Consider the following 16,519-nt stretch of genomic DNA (forward strand, 5'->3'; position numbering starts at 1 on the left):
GGAGAAAAGGAAAAGGTTTTACTCTGATCTGCCCAACGAGTGATGGAGGACTGACAATCAGACCAAGGCAGGATCAGCCCTTCATCTTCCAAGCTACAATGGGGGGCTATTTTTGGTTGGGGGGGACGTTCTTTGTCTGAAGAGGTAGGTGGTAGAAATGTACCATTAACCCAAATTGCCTCCTGCCAGAAGGTCCGATTTGTAAAGGTTATATCTGCGTTAGAAGTATCTTGGGTTGTGCGCACCCAACCTCCTCGGTGCTCATTAAACTTCCCCAAAGCTCGGGCTGTGAGGTTAATACATTTTCCTTGTCCATTAATTTGAAAACATAAAGAACCCTGTTCTAATAAAGAGCGATTTTCTCCTAATGGTGCTCGGGTGGGATCATAGGGTAGATATGGTAAATCTAATGTCTTATTAGTAGTAAAGAATTTTGGGAAAACTATAGCATCATGGCGAACTGGCATTGGTTTAGGGAAAGTTGAGAGAATGGCCCATCTTTGTTCGCCCATCATACTAGGAACCTGAGACAAGTTCAGCATTGTCAGGATCAGGAGCAGTCCTCGGGAGGTCAGCATCTTCCACACCATCCTTGATTACTATCTTGCGGGTGAGTCGTTCCGGCAACCAAAATGGGTTGTCTTCACTCTGTGGAAAAACACAAACAGCTCTCCTGGATCTTTCTTATCAAAATAGGATTCGGGCCTTTCCACAGACCAGATAAGACACATTTCACCATTTCTTTTGGTCTATCAGGGTCTGAGCTATGTCGATCGGCTGCAGAGCGACCTTGCTCGTCAAGATTCAAAAAATTAAGTGTAAAGAGTGCCATGGATACAGCTACTCTTGGCACGGAGGGCAGAGTCTCATCAACTCCCCCTTTTTGTTTTATAAAATAAGACTTGAGTGTACGGTGGGCACGTTCCACAATGCCTTGTCCTTGAGGATTATAAGGAAGGCCAGTCAGGTGAGTGACATCCATTTGATGACAAAAATTGCTGAAATTTAGTAGAGGTATATGCTGGCCCATTATCAGTTTTAAGGATTGTGGGCTTGCCCCAAGCACTCCACGCTTCTAAACAGTGTTGTATAACATGAGAGGCTTTCTCAACTGTTAAAGGTGTAGCAAACATAACACCAGAGCAGGTGTCAATGGAAATATGTAAATATTGATTTCTTCCAAAGGAGGGAATATGAGTGACATCCATTTGCCAGACCTGTAATGGCCTGATGCCTTGGGGGTTTACCCCTACATGAGGAGTAGGCAGAAATTGACAACAGTTTTGACATTGGGTGACAATGTCATGAGCTTCTTTCCTGCTTAAAGTGAAACGGCAGCGTAATGTTTCAGCCGTCACGTGGGATTTTTATGGCAAATCAAAATGTCATCCATATAAATTATCAAAAGTAATGATGGAAAATGCTCTCTAACTGACTTAAGTGCCAACTGCACATACAGTTGACATATAGTGGGGCTATTCGCCATCCCCTGAGGTAGGACCTTCCATCTCCACATCTCTTCATTCCACAAATGTCCCTACATTAGGTTCTCAGGAGCCTACAGGGACTCACACTTACTGGCTTCACACTTACACCGGAAAACAAAACTTTTAAGCCCACTACCCACCATGTAGCTCGCACTTTTAAACCCCATGGAGGCAGAGGGAAAGAGAAAAAAAAAACCCTCTGTTTCAGAAAACCAAAACCAAACAAAAAACATGCAGGCAGGTTGATACACAGGAGGCAAAGGCAGAGAGGCTTCTAGGGCAGCCAGAGCGACATAATGGTTTATTTTTATTTAGGTTTTTTGAGACAGGGTTTCTCTGTGTAGCCCTGGCTGTCCTGGAACTCACTCTGTAGACCAGGCTGATCTCAAACTCAGAAATCTGCCTGCCTCTGCCTCCCAAGTGCTGGGATTAAAGACGTGTGCCACCACTGCCGGCTTTTTTTTTTTTTTTTTTTTTTTTTTTAATATATAATAAAACAAGCTGTTTGAGACTTGCTGGAGCTTCTGAGGAAATTTGGTTTTTGAAATGTCATTTGTGGTTTAGGTATCTGTCTCTGATAAACTTTTGAAGGGTTGAAAGAAAAAAATAACATCATGAAAGAGAAAAATCGGGTCATTCTACAAACATATTATGTTTGTGAGTCTTATCGCTGCCTCCTTTGACCCCTGACCTGTTGGAGCTGACTTCCAGCAATAGTTAAGACAGAGTCTTTTACTCAGAAATCCGCCTGCCTCCCAAGTGCTGGGATTAAAGGCGTGCGCCACCACGCCCGGCTGTAAAACAGAGTCTTAACCCAAAAATCTTCCCATCAAGAAGGTGACTTTTACACTCGGGAGGCAGAGGCAGGCGGATTTCTGAGTTCGAGGCCAGTCTGGTCTACAAAGTGAGCTCCAGGACAGCCAGGGCTACACAGAGAAACCCTGCCTCGAAAAACCAAAAAAAAAAAAAAAAAAAAAAAGGTGACTTTTATTCTAGAGACTAGAGTTTGGTTGCCAGCACTCATGTTGGGTAGTTTACTACTCATTCATGCTAGCTCCAGGGGATTTTATGCCAACACAGCACTCACACACACACACACACACACAATTTTAAAAATACAGGAACTGGGCTGGTGAGATGGCTCAGTGAGTAAGAGCACCCGACTGCTCTTCCAAAGGTCCGGAGTTCAAATCCCAGCAACCACATGGTGGCTCACAACCATCAGTCATGAGATCTGATGCCCTCTTCTGGTGTGTCTGAAGACAGCTACAGTGTACTTAGATATAATAATAAATAAGGGCTGGTGAGATGGCTCAGTGGGTAAGAGCACCCGACTGCTCTTCCTAAGATCTGGAGTTCAAATCCCAGCAACCACATGGTGGCTCACAACCATCGGTAAAGAGATCTGACTCCCTCTTCTGGAGTGTCTGAAGACAGCTACAGTGTACTTACATTAAATAAATAAATAAAATAAATCTTTAAAAAAATAATAAATAAATATTTTAAAAAAAGAATTTTGCTGGAATTATATTATCATATTATCATACGTGACTTCAATTTACAGACAGCTTTATAGGCACAGAGACAAAACAGAGTGGTACTGTCAGAAAAAAAAGAAAAAGACCAATGACTGCAATACAAAGGATCAGGATACACACGTCACACAACTGTAGCCACCTGACAAAGGTACCAAAAAGATACATTGGAGAAATTGGGATTATTTACATGTAAAATGAAAGTAGAATCTTATCTCTTACCTACCCTACACAAAAATGAGCTACAAATGACCTCAGCATAACTCAGATTGTCGTAAGAAAAAAGCGAATAATTTTCAAAATAGAGGTATAAATAAGGACTTTTATGAAGAGAATCGTTCATGAAACAAAACCAATAATGGAAAACTAGGATTGCATGAAATTAAAAAGATAGCTGTATCATAACAGAAAACAGTTAATCAGAATTGGAGAAATATATTTATTGCAGAGAATAGCAATATACAAAGAACTCAAGAAATGAAGCAGACCGGAGTTCTGGGATTAAAGGTGAGCGCCTCTACTATCAGCCCCCCTGCCCGGCAGAGGCCATTTATTTCTTGGGGTGACCAACAACAGTGAGTGCTCAGAAGAAAACAGAAACAGGTGGTTACCAACAAACGTAGAAACAGCTATGTATAGTAAGAGTCACAGATTTAAGAAGTCTATTTTTTTGACCACTTTTATTCCCCAGAGGGGGTGCACCGTTCCTGGAGGTACTGCAATACCAGGTCGATGCGTGGAGTGGACGGAGCAAGCTCCTATTCCAACTCCTACTTCCAAAAATCCATTTAATATATTGTCCTCGGATAGAGGACGTATCAGATATTAAACTGATAAGAACAGATACTACACTTGATCTTAGCCAAAAGGCCGAGAAGCGATACCCACCTGCGCCCACACGCCCGATACACTCAACACCGCACACACCTTCAACTCACGGTCACCAACACTCGCGCGCCCGCAAACACGCGCCCGACACCGAACCTCCTCTTCTATCCTGTCCACCACCTTTACGCCAGGGAAAGCCCGAGGAATCCAAGGGGGCCGAGAGGATTTTGTTGCGATTTTCGTTCCCAGAGTTCCGCGGAGATCGGGCTGCGTTCTTATTTGCATGCCCCGCCCACCACGCCTTCCGAGGCCGCTGCCCCGCGCCGCCAGAGCGACGCTGTACGGACCCGACGTCAGAGTTTCGGCCGGGCTCCTCTTCACAATCTTTCAGACACTGAACTGGCAACACTCACTGCAAGAGGGAACCTAGACCGGGCCACACACTCTCCCCCCGCCCCCCCTTATCTATCTAGTAGCCGGGGACGACCGGATCTCATCCCCTCAAGGGGCGGACGGAGCCTTGGGATTGCAGCTCCTTTGCTAGAACTAGTGCTCTGGGATTTTGTCCTTCACCCGGGCCTTCCCCTTCGTTCCTTCTTTTTCTTGTTCCTCGGGTTTTCAACATGGGAGTCTCTCGCCTGGGAAGCCCAGACTGATTGACGTGTGATTCCAGGTGATCCTCCTGCCTCTCAGCCTGCTCCAAAAGCCGAGTTCCTTTTTAAAAGCCTAAATAAACCAGGTTGTAGTGGGGCCTGTCTTTATTCGCACCACTGGGGAGGCAAAGGCAGGCACACCTTTGGTGGAACTCTAGTTCCAAGCCCATCTAGGCAAGAGAGAGTTCCCGAATACCCAAGAGTACAGGGAAAAACCCCGTTTCAAAAAACCAATAAATAAAAATAAATTAAATAAAACAGCCGGACTGTGGTTGCAAGCACGCCTTTAATCCCAGAACTTGGGAGGCACAGGCAGGCAGATTTCTGAGTTTGAGGTCAGCCTGGTCTACAGAGTTGCAGGACAGTCAGAACTATATACAGAGAAACCGTCTCGAAAAAGACATGACAATAGTACTTGAGTGGGACAGAGATGAGAAAAAGGACAAGAGCGAAGTAAGAGACAAAATGTATGTTAAACAGGAAATACCTCCAAACGTGATGCAGAAAGGCTTAAATACCTATGGGGCAGTGGCTCTCAACCTTTCTAACGCCATGACCCTTTAACACAGTTCTTTGTTGTACTGACCCCCTAACCATAAAATTATTTTTGTTGCTGCTTTACAATTGTAATTTTGCTCTACGAATCTTCTGTAAACAATTCTGATATGATCCCGACAAGCAGGGTGATCTAGGTGACCCCTGGAAAAGGGTCTTTCTACCCTGAAGAGGTCACGACCCACAACTTGAGAACTACCGTGTTAGTGAAAGCTAGGCATGGTGGCTGTTGTCCAACAAAGCTTGTTCTGGGGAAAGGCGACACAGCTCCTCATGCCAGGGAGGGAACCCACAACAGTCCAAAGTAAAGATAACACCAAAGACCAACCGGATAAACCATGAGTTTTGCTGGGGTTACTTACAGGGGGAGAAATGACTCAAAGACAGCTTCATCACCAAGGCCCACCCCGACATGGGTGACAGCTCACAAAGCTAGGAACCTGGAGCCCACTGCACAGCCTGCAGGCAGCTCAACAGGTTGGAGAGAGTTCTTTTCAGGTGCCTAGGTTAGACTAAACCTCCTCTAAGCAGCTCTTCTGGTCTGAGTCTTTGCTGGTTTTCTATTCCAGGAGTTTCCTTTGTTGCTCAGCTTCCTCTTGTTTACTCTATCAGGGAGGAGCCTAGTGAATCTGGTCAGTTTCAGGAAGTTCCTGAAGCTGTTTTGAGTTGTTTACCTTCCTGTTTAAGGAGCTTCCTGAAAGATACAAGGGTTTTTTTTTGTTTTTGTAGTTTTGAGACAGGGTTTCTCTGTTCAGCCCTGGCTGTCCTGGAACTCACTTTGTATACCAGGCTGGCCTCTAACTCAGAAATCCGCCTGCCTCTGAAGATACAAGCTTTAATTTGCAAGGGAACTGTACTCTCATGGATACTTGTGCAATCCCAGTACTTGGGAGATGGAGGCAGAGAAAATAGTGAATCTGGTCTGGGCAGCACAGTCTGGTTTTCAGGACATATTGAGCTAAGGAGTTCAGGTTTATGGGACTGTCAGGTGGAGGCAAGTGGGGGGTCAAGGGGGCGAGGCAGGGGTCGGGGGTGGGGAATGAATATGAGAGTGGGATGTTCAGCTCAGTCTTTTTTGGGTCTGGGTGGGTCAGAGATTCATCAATCTGACCATGAATATATTTTATATTTTCACAGAGAGGGGACTTTGATTCAGATACTGCCAGCAGGGCTACACCCGGGACTCCAGCTTCCCAAATATAGCATGGAGCCAGAGGGATTTATAAAGGCAAAGAACATAAGGTTCCATACATTCTGTTTTGTAAACAGATGTTTCACAGGTATCCTGGTGGCTTTTTTTTTGTTTGTTTGTTTTTGTTTTTAAGATAGGGTTTCTTTGTGTAGCCCTGGCTGTCCTGGAACTAGCTCTGTAGACCAAGCTAGCTTCACACTCAGAAATCCACCTGCCTTTGTCTCTTGAATGCTGAGACTAAAGGTGTGTCTCACTACTGCCCAGAACAAAAACAACCCATAACAGTCTTTAACATCTGGAAGTCCAATTTTGCTTTATTGTCCTCTTTAAGCACAGTAACTTTAAACTTTTTTTAAAATTTTATTTAAAAAAAATTCTAAGGTGCATTGGTGTTTTGCCTACGTGTATGTGTGTTTGTGAGGATGTCAGATCTCCTGGAACTGGAATTCCAGACAGCTGTGAACTGCCGTGTGAATGCTGGGAATTGAACCGAGATCCTCTGGAAGAACAGCCAGTGCTCTTAACCACTGAGCCATCTCTCCGGCCTTAATTTTAAGCTTTTAAACAAGTTATAGAGCATTTACCTATTTTGTGAAAAGATCCAAGACTGGATCTTGTGAATGAAAATTCTCAAAAAGAAGCCGTGTCTGACTGTGAACATAACTCCTGGATGGAGTTTGTCTAGAGTCTGATAAACAGTATGAGTATATCTAACTACTGTGGGAAAACTGGAATTTTGTAGGCTCGGGGGCTAATTACTTTATCTTGGGCTAGTTTTCGCCTTCTGGAGGCAGCCGTCTAGTGCTTCACTCTTTATCTGAACTAACACTTAGAGCATGAGAATAAATACCTCTTATAAGCTACTCAGTAGAACACAAGCTTCCATCTACCCAAGAGCTAAGATTGTCAATAGATAGCATCTTGGTCCATAAAATAGATCCTCCTATCTCAATATATCTCCCTCTCTGATACACCCATCACTATATTTTAACATTACCATTGTAAGGCCCTGGATGTCGGGCCTCCGCTCAAGTCCCAGGATGAACTGGCCAACACCTCACCGTCCTGAGAGAAAACCACACCTGATGCAAGCTGCAAGAGGTTTTATTATCAGCTAGCTGAGGACGAACCCCTCGCGCCTCGCAGGGCAGGGGAGTTCGACCCCGAAAGGTGATATTAGGGGGCTTTTAACAGCTAGCTGAGGAATTGGGAGAAGTTGGGAGGAGAGTTGGGAGTTTTTCTCTTCCAGGTGTCCTTGGTGACATTTACAAGGCAGGAGTGAGCAGTGAGTTCTTTCTGAATTTTTATCTCCGTGTCCTTGGCACAGGAAGGCCAGCATCTCTGGTTGTACAGTATAGAAACAAAAAAGCCTTTTGCTGGCTATACAGAACAAAGAGCTTCTTTTTAGCTGTATTTTTAAAGATCAGGGAAAACAAGCTTGGGGAAATGTTTTAGGGGCTCTACCTTCCAGGGAGAAACGCTTTAAGCCAGGGTCTCACACCATGACTTAGGTAAGACGGTGATGCCTTTAATCCAGCACTTGGGAAGGAGAAGCAAGATCTTTCTCGAGTTAAAGGTCAGACTGGTCTACAGAGCTAATTCCAAGATATCCAGGGCTACCCAAAGAGAACCTGTCTCTAAAAACCCAGGGGAAAATTGCCTTGATTTATGACTTTCTTAGTTCTATAAAACTATAAAAAAAAAAAAAAACCCTTGTGAAATTGCTTCCACGTTGGAACATAGAATCTGCGATAACCTAAATCTGCTTCTGGGCCACCGTCCTCCAAGACAGCTCAAGAGCAAACTGTCTCTTAGTCACTTTAAGATGAGAGCTATGGTTTTTACATCAACCATTTCTAGTGGAGAGTGTGTCAGCAGGTGGGGGATCTCATGGGGACCAAGGGCCCCTAGTGGGTGAGACCAAATCAGAGTGGTCATGCAAACCTGCAGGAGGAGGCAGGACTCCTTCAAGGCCGTCCTAAGTCTGGTGAGCTTCATGCCAGGCACGACCTTTCCCCAGTTTCCAGTCTTTAACCATCTTTGTTTCTATTTCTAAAAAAATGATGAAGAAAGATTTTGAGACCCGCCTAGGTTGTTATGGGTCTGGGGTCGTTCAGAGACTCACCAGTCTGACAGTGAATAAAATGTAACAAAGTTTTTTTATTCATATATGCGTGCCAGATCTCCTAAATGTGGCTCCACCCACAGCCGGCAGGGGGTTATAAGGCAAAGAATACAAAGTTACATTCTGTCTACCGTGCAGGGAGGTCATCTTGAGCAAAACACGCTTTTGTTTACGGAATCAGAAAAAGCAATTGTCCTTAGGACCTATGACCTCGCATAAACAATTTTGTTAAAACTGGGGACAAGAGCTAGCTGGGCAGCAGTGGTGGCCGCATTTAAGCCTAGTGCTTGAGAAGGAGATGGCAGGATACAAGAGAACCGTTTCCTAAAACGTGTGTCTGGGGGAAGGGGGTTAGGGGAAATCTGGAAAGAAGGCTCAGCAGTTAAAAGCACCCGCTGCCCTGTCTGGTGACCAGAGTTGGGTTCCCAGCCCTCAGGTCAGCTGGTTCACAACTGCCTATGTATAAATTCAGCTGGGTGTCTGATGCCATCTTCTGGCTCCCTGAACACACACTCACACATAAAACACATTTTTAAAACGCCACACTGATTTTTGTTGTTGTTGTTTTGTTTGAAGATTTATTTTCGGTGTATGAGTGCTTTGACTGCATATCTGTCTGTTTGCCACAAGGTACTTACAGAAATGGTGAGCCTCCATGTGGGTGCCGAGAATCAAACCCTGGTCCTTTGCAAGAACAAGTGCTCTTAACCACTGAGTCAACTCTCCGGGCCATAAGCAGCACTGCTGATGCTGACCTTGAATCCATTGGTTTGGAGTTTGGCAGTATCATTGCTAAGCTACATCCTTCTTCAGGTTCCAACTGAAACCTTTGCTTCTATTGTACTCTCTGATTAGCTACCTAGAAGGGGAGCAAGCGTTTTACATGGCCTGGATATCTCAACTGACCTAGACCAACAGTCTGGATCCTTGGAGTGGAGAATAGGAGAGCCATATTTTGATGGCCCTTTAGCACTGGAACCTTCTGGGGTGGAGCAGTCAACTGCCCAGATTCAGGATATAATAGCTCCCCAGAGGAATTGGAATCCTGGTTTGAAAGCAAACTGTCCTGGTGAACTCCTTAGATGGGGCAAACATCTAAGAGGGAGGAGTGGACCCAAGATCTTCAAAGAGCAGGGAAATCAAAGTCAAGATCCAACTCTGACGTGTGTGTGTGTGTGTGTGTGTGTGTGTATGTGTGTGTGTATGTGTGTGTGTGTATGTGTGTGTGTGTATGTGTGTGTATGTGTGTATGTGTGTGTGTATGTGTGTGTATGTGTGTGTATGTGTGTGTATGTGTGTGTGTATGTGTGTGTGTGTGTATGTGTGTGTGTGTATGTGTGTGTGTGTATGTGTGTATGTGTGTGTGTATGTGTGTGTGTGTGTATGTGTGTGTATGTGTGTGTATGTGTGTGTGTATGTGTGTGTGTGTATGTATGTATGTGTGTGTGTGTATGTGTGTGTGTATGTGTGTGTGTATGTGTGTGTATGTGTGTGTGTGTATGTGTGTGTGTGTATGTGTGTGTATGTGTGTGTGTGTATGTGTGTGTGTGTATGTGTGTGTGTATGTGTGTGTGTGTGTGTGTATGTGTGTGTGTGTGTGTGTGTATGTGTGTGTGTGTGTGTGTGTGTGTGTGTGTGAATAACATAAAAAACAGCCAGGTGCTGTTTCTCCTTAGGGAAATCCACTTTCTCCTTGGGGCTCACAGGACAAAGTGGATTAGGCTGGACCTTCAAGACACAGCCCTCACGAGTAGACAAAAATCCGTACTGAAGCTCCCTGAAGTCAGGGACCCAAACCACACACTATTTACAAGACACCTTCATTACGCAGTCTTTATTAGGAAGGGACGCCTGCATGGGGAACCTTTTTCCACCTTAGTGACGGGGGCTCAAGCCTCCTTTAGACCTCTCCCTCGGAGCCCTCCTACAAAGCCCAGCAAGATCTAGGTTTCACACTTGAGTGCTCAGGGAGGGAGGGCAGCAACCCACTGATTGGACACGCAGAACTTCCTGTCAAAGTCAGACGGCAGGTCAGGTCATCTGACATGGTCAGAGCTGATAGTGCAGATCACACAGCTTCAGGTCTTCTTCCTCTAGGCTGAAATCCGAGAGACATTCTTCCTCCCTTTGGCTGGACTGACTCCAAGAAGAGTAGCTGACCTGCAAGATGAAGGTCCCATTAGGATGGCGGGAGAATACAGGCTGTGACTGCTCCGGTGTCGCTGTCCCCCTAGCCCCTCATCATCTGGTATCCTGTTTCCTCACTCACAGCTGTGAATTGGGGAAACACCTGCACCCCACCTTCACTCGCAGATATAGCTACTACCTCACAAGAGATTCTGGTACACACTGGCTGACCTCCTTCAGACAATAATCGTATTGTGAATTGCTAAAAAAAAAAAAAAGCCTTCATCTCGGGGCTGGGGCTGGATCGACAGATGGCTCAGCAGTGAAGAGCGTCAGAGCCCAGAGGAGCTGAGTTCAGTTCCCAGGCCTCACCTGTAACCCTAGCTTCAATGGATCGGATGCCTCTGGCTTCCTAGGGCATCTCCACTCCTGTGCACATAACCACACACACCAGTGTCCTGAGATGGCGGGACACCTAGTGTTGGTTTGAAGATGGAATCTATTCTAATAGTCCCCTCACCTACGGTGCATCTACTGCTGACTTGCTTTCTCTCATATTCAGCGAGTCAGACTTATATCTATTTTTTCATTATACACATAACTTATTTTATGTCCACTGGTGTTCTGCCTGTATGTCTGTCTGTGTGAGGGTGTCAGCAGCCCTGGAACTGGAGTTATGGACAGGTGTGAGTTGCCTATGTGGGTGCTGGGAATTGAACCCAGGTCCTCTGAAAAAGCAGCCACTGCTCTTAACCACTGAGCCATCTCACCAACCCAAGCCTGAAGTTCCTTAAGATTGCTACACAGCGCAGTCTTCCAGAACCTGCTGGCCGCTTTGGTCTCTGCGATCTCAGGGACGGAAACCTCAGGCTGTGGTCAGCACGTACCTGGATTAAATTCTGCAGTTCTTCTTCACTTCTGGCATCTAGATCCTCTTCCGTGGGCCTGTACTCCACCGCGATCCTGCCACTTTCTGAAAGACAGAAAGCTCAGAGTTGGTCGCATTCTCAAACTTCCCATGTCCAACGGTCACACCCAATGAGCTCTTACTGTTTCTAAAACCTGAAGAAAAAGATATTTCTAGAACTGTCACACATCCCACACTGCAGTTATTAACAGAACCATCTGCTTAAAGAATGCGTGAGCAGGGTCAGGCATGGTGGTACACCCAGGAGACACAGGCAGGAGAGTGTCTGTGAGTTCGAAGCCAGCCTGGTCTACATAGTGAGCTACAGGGCCATACTGGGAGATCCTACCTCAAAAAAAAAAAAAAAAGTATGGCCAGGCAGTGGTGGTGCACGCCTTTAACCTCAGGACTTGGGAGGCAGAGGCAGGCGGATTTCTGAGTTCGAGGCCAGCCTTGTCTACAGAGTGAGTTCCAGGACAGCCAGGGCTATACAGAGAAACCCTGTCTTGAAAAACAAACAAACAAAAAAGTATGAGAACAAATATGCTTAGTTCAGACAATTTTGGTATCTGAGAAGCAGAATTAAGGTGATAGAAAGAAATTGGATAAAAAAAAAAACCAAACAAACAAATATTCAAATGGCTGAAGACTGAGGTATGTCAGGCAAAGCAAATTCAAACCAGGAAAGGAGAGCACTCACTGGATTAGAAGCTAGAGGGCGACAGTCTGTCTTTTTGTTTGTTTTTCTTTGTGTAGCCCCGGCTGTCCTGGAACTCACTCTGTAGGCCAGGCTGGCCTTGAACTCAGGATGCACCTGCCTCTGCTTCCCCTGTGCTGGGATTAAAGGCTCGCGCCACTGTGTAGTCTGGCAATGATTACTATTTTAAAATAACCTTCTGCTCACTGAGACCCAGGCTCCCGGGACATGCAGGAAACACTCACCCAGAACCACGATGGTCAGCTTCTGGAAGGCATCTGATACAGCCGCCTGGAAGGCGAGCTTCTGAGCAGTCTTCCTCTTCATAAGACACGAGGACTGCCCTGTGTCCAACCAAACAGAAGGGTTGCAAACACCCGAACTCGGGCTGCTGAGGGCTCAGTGTTCACTGTAGAAGGGTTTGGGTAACAGCTTGGGCATTACTGTGTGCATGTCCACAGCCCCAGCAGTGAGTCCGTCTCAGACAGTGGGACTGTTATCTTCTAGCTGGCCAAAATGAGGCAAGCTCTAGGTTCAGGGAGAGACCCTGCCTCAAAAGAATAAACAGAAATAGAGGAAGACACCCAATCCCTTCTTCTGGCTTCTGGGCTAACACACACAGGCCCATGTACTATGTGCACACACACACACACACACACACACACACACTTACAAATACTACACACAAGTATATCATACACACAAAATAAAAAATAAGTAACTATAAGACCCTGCATCTCACCTGGGCAGCATGGTAGAGCTGACCCTGGTGATGGGTTGTGGGGGAGCTGCCCCAAGGGTGTGAGCATGAGAGAGCTGGCCCCCCAACCTGTCTGTCATGTAGCTGTGTGGGTAAGGAAGAAATGCCCTCTCCCACCCTCATCCCTTGCTACCTACTGCAAGTGGGAGAGCTGGCCCTGGGGTCATGATGGTGGAAGAGTCGACCCAGCCCTACCTGCTGCAGCAATCAGGAGAGTGGGCAGCACAGTATAGCTTAGCCTAATGGCATGGGTAAGGATGAGCCAGCACCAAGGGCAGGAAAGCAGAGCTAGCTGGCTCTGCCCCTTGCCGGCCACACCAGTGCTGTGGGTGCAGAAGAGCTGTCAGGCTGACCAACTCAGAAACCTCTCAGGCCCAGATCCACTCCAACATCTACCCCATCTATGAACTGCTGAGCACATGAAGAGGCCTGTCTTACAGATCCAAGGCTTAATGATCTCCATCACACTGTGTAACAACAGGACGTCTGAGAGGAGTCCCAGTGAGCTTCCAGTATTGCTAGTGCAGCAGAAGCCAGAGGTCTCAAACCAGATCAATGACTCAGTGCAATGAACATTTGCAAGCAAAGAAGAGTGGACAAAAGGGTAGACTGCGGGACACACTGCGACAATGAGATTTTTTTTTCTCTGCTGGAGGAGAGGTTGCAAAGGTGGGGGGCAGGAAAGGAATGAGTGGAACTGGGGTTCATGATGTAAAATTTATAAAGAACCAATAAAAGTTTTTTTTTCTTTTTAAAGTATTTGAATAATGCCAGGTGGTGGTGGCGCACACCTTTAATCCCAGCACTCGGGAGGCAGAGGCAGGCTGATTTCTGAGTTCGAGGCCAGCCTGGTCTACAAAGTTAAGTTCCAGGACATCCAGGGCTGTACAGAGAAACCCTGTCTCAAAAAACCAAACCAAACCAAAACCAAAACCAAAACAAAACAAAAGAGAGGTGTCAGAGCCTACTGGATCTGCAGACAGGTGTTTCAGCCACCTGAACCGAGTGCTGGCTAGAATTCCTTTACAACAAAAGTCCAGGCTAACATACTGAGCCATTTCTCCCGTCCTAGAGCAGGGCTTTTCTGAGATCATTGAAGACGAAGATAAAGGACTCTGGCCAATTATTTCAACCTAAAGCAAGTCCTTGACCAAAAACTGGGGACACACAATCTCTGGTCTCCCCTAAGCCTCTGGGCAGGAGGGCAGTCCTGTTGTAAATGTAAAGGGTTTGTCAGTGTGCACTTAAGGCGAAAGTCCCTATTACAAGGCATAATAATTCTGCCTAAGACTTCAGTCTAGTCTAGTCTGCCTAGGCTTTGGAAGGGCCTGGCTAGTAGCTGACAACAAGAGGAGAGAGGGAAGAGAGACCAAGAGACAGACATATCCGTGACATATCCACCCTCCCTGAGCCAAAGACATACCTTCTTCCAGCCGGTGCGGAGGCTCCTCAGAGATGCCAACCCCAGGGCTCCTGCACCCATAGGACGGCAGCACCACCTCGACAGCACAGAAGAACTGGGGGTTCCCCTTCTGCATGGGCACAGCGAGAGCTGCATCCTCCAGTCCGGAGAGCTCCTGCAGCTGGGAGGGGTTGGATGCAAATCCTAGGATTTCCTTCTCTCTAAGAACCAAGTCTGAGGTTTCTCCCCGACTAGACTAGGCAAGCTCTCCATTACTTAGCCCCAGCCCCAGCTTGCTGGAGAATTCAATGGAGAAAGAAAAAAAACCTAACCCCCAAATACCTGCTAACAGCTGGAGCACCCTGTAGCTTCAAAAGCATGTAGGATTTGTAAATGAATGCTACTCCGTCAGTCAGCCACGTCTCACTAAACAGGCAAACACTGGAGAAACTATGGCCTCCATCCGCCAGTGAACTGGGCATTGCTAACTATCAAGGCTGAACCAGGTCAAGCACATAGACTTATCCTCACTATACCTCTCTCCTGACATAGCTGGCCTCCCCACAGACCTGTAAAAGCTTCCTTGAAGTCTAGGATTACAATGTGCAAGGGAGAGCGTTGTTAGTCAAAGATGCACAAGGTTTACCTTGATGATCCTTTTGGACCATCCGTTGAAGCCAAAGTAGTAATTGGCCAGTTCCTGGCATCGTGAGCTGTTTAGGGCAAAGGCCTGATGCTGCAGTGCTTTGTGTCTGGTGCCAAGACGAACCTGCCATCCAGAGAGAGAGAGAGAGAGAGAGAGAGAGAGAGAGAGAGAGAGAGAGAGAAGAGGGGGAGGCAGAACAATTGGTAAAGAACTGTTTAGCACGCATGAAAATTTAAATTCAAACCCAGGACAGGATAAGCAGGGTATGGGGACACTCTCCTGCTGTCCCAGCAGTCAGGCAGAGAGTCAGGAAGATCAGAAGTTCAAGGTCATCTTTCCCTGATCACAGCCAGTACAAGGCTAACCTGTGCTTAAAATGGTACCTGAATAGCTGAGCAATGAAATGATCTATCTTTACTTTCTATGCCTATCTGGCTACCTCTCCGCCCCATTCCATGATACTTGCATATTATTATTGATCTGGCTCTTGAGACCCCTTCATAGCTCCAATTCCCCCATCCACCTATTCTCACTTCCCAATAGTACCTTGAAATTTTTGTTTGTTTTTTTGTTTTATTTTTGGTTTCTCTGTATAGCCCTGGCTGTCCTGGAACTCACTTTGTAGACCAGGCTGGCCTCAAACTCAGAAATTCACCTGTCTCTGCCTCCCAAGTGCTGGGATTAAAGGCGTGCGCCACCACTGCCCGGGGAGTGCAAGTCTGGAGGCCAGAAGAGAGCGTGGGATCCCTTAGAACTGCAGTTACTAGAACTGATTGTGAACCTGCATTTGCACACACCTTCACTGGTGATGTCTGAAAAAGGGGCTTCCCGTCGCAAGCCTTCTGGGCTCTCTGTGCGTCCCGCGAGGAGTAAAACTTGATGATGGCGTAGAAACCAGGACGAGCCACTGCAGCGTTCGGGAAGACTCGGACTGAATACAGAAGGCCAAACTGAGAGAACACTGTGAACAGAGAATGCTGTGGGAGGCCCACGAGTGAGTGCTGACCCCCCACCTCACGTCAAAGCCAGATCCCGCCCTTCTCCGCTGGAAGCACTCACTTCACTAACGCGGGGCTTCATCTAAGGAGGAGACAAGCCCTGGTGGCTAAGGATGCCTCGCTGGCTCCCGGGTCATCTGCGCCCCTCCCTCAACGCGGGCCCACGCCTCCTATCCCCCCACCCCCTTCCCTCTCCGCGCAGCCCCTCACACTTAAGGCTTCGGCTGGGGGACCAGCGCTCAAATCCCACACCAACAAAACTTTGTCGCTCTGGGTGGGAACTACGAAAGAGATCAACTCCGCCATGGTAAAGCCAGTGCGCCTGCGCAAACTACTACCGCGAAATTTAAACCCTAGCAATAAGGGGCGGGACAAGTGAAGGACGGAGCTAAACCACGATTTCCTTAAAACTTCCCACAAAGCACGTATTTAATGTTTCCACTGAAGGAAGATGAAATATTGTAACTTGTTTAGGAGCCCACAGCCCTGATCTGGGACTGAGGACAAAGCAGAACAGCCCCCAGGCATGCCAGGGCAGGGCTGTTGTTAAGGCATTCCTAAGAACATCTTGGCCGTAAAGATGAAAAGGTATTCAAGGACAAATGGG

General features: G+C 46.8%; 1 protein-coding gene and 1 non-coding gene across 4 annotated transcripts; both read right to left on the bottom strand.

The window, feature by feature from the left end:
• Window positions 1-3,713: 3,713 nt before the first annotated feature.
• On the bottom strand, window positions 3,714-3,904 carry LOC115032732 (U2 spliceosomal RNA). The gene has a single exon (XR_015045083.1). It is a non-coding gene; the product is annotated as a U2 spliceosomal RNA (small nuclear RNA).
• Window positions 3,905-10,194: 6,290 nt separating this feature from the next.
• Rdm1 (RAD52 motif containing 1) lies at window positions 10,195-16,223 on the bottom strand. 3 transcript variants are annotated; one of them, XM_021177177.2, is made up of 7 exons: window positions 16,123-16,223; window positions 15,712-15,891; window positions 14,915-15,037; window positions 14,290-14,449; window positions 12,352-12,450; window positions 11,390-11,475; window positions 10,195-10,535 (listed from the first exon to the last, which is right to left on the bottom strand). In XM_021177177.2, the coding sequence occupies exons 1-7, from the start codon at window positions 16,216-16,218 to the stop codon at window positions 10,425-10,427; spliced, it is 855 nt and encodes a 284-aa protein (XP_021032836.1). In that variant the 5' UTR covers window positions 16,219-16,223; the 3' UTR covers window positions 10,195-10,424. The 3 variants fall into 3 exon arrangements, with proteins under 3 accessions (XP_021032836.1, XP_085685674.1, XP_029338911.1); XM_085829548.1 differs by lacking the exon at window positions 16,123-16,223 and adding an exon at window positions 15,974-16,092 and having other exon boundaries at window positions 15,712-15,875; XM_029483051.2 differs by lacking the exon at window positions 16,123-16,223 and adding an exon at window positions 15,974-16,092.
• Between the last annotated feature and the right edge of the window lie 296 nt (window positions 16,224-16,519).

Source organism: Mus caroli, unplaced genomic scaffold (genome assembly GCF_978045245.1).
Source record: "Mus caroli unplaced genomic scaffold, Mus_caroli_1 scaffold_13, whole genome shotgun sequence".
In the NCBI taxonomy this organism is placed as follows: domain Eukaryota; kingdom Metazoa; phylum Chordata; class Mammalia; order Rodentia; family Muridae; genus Mus; species Mus caroli.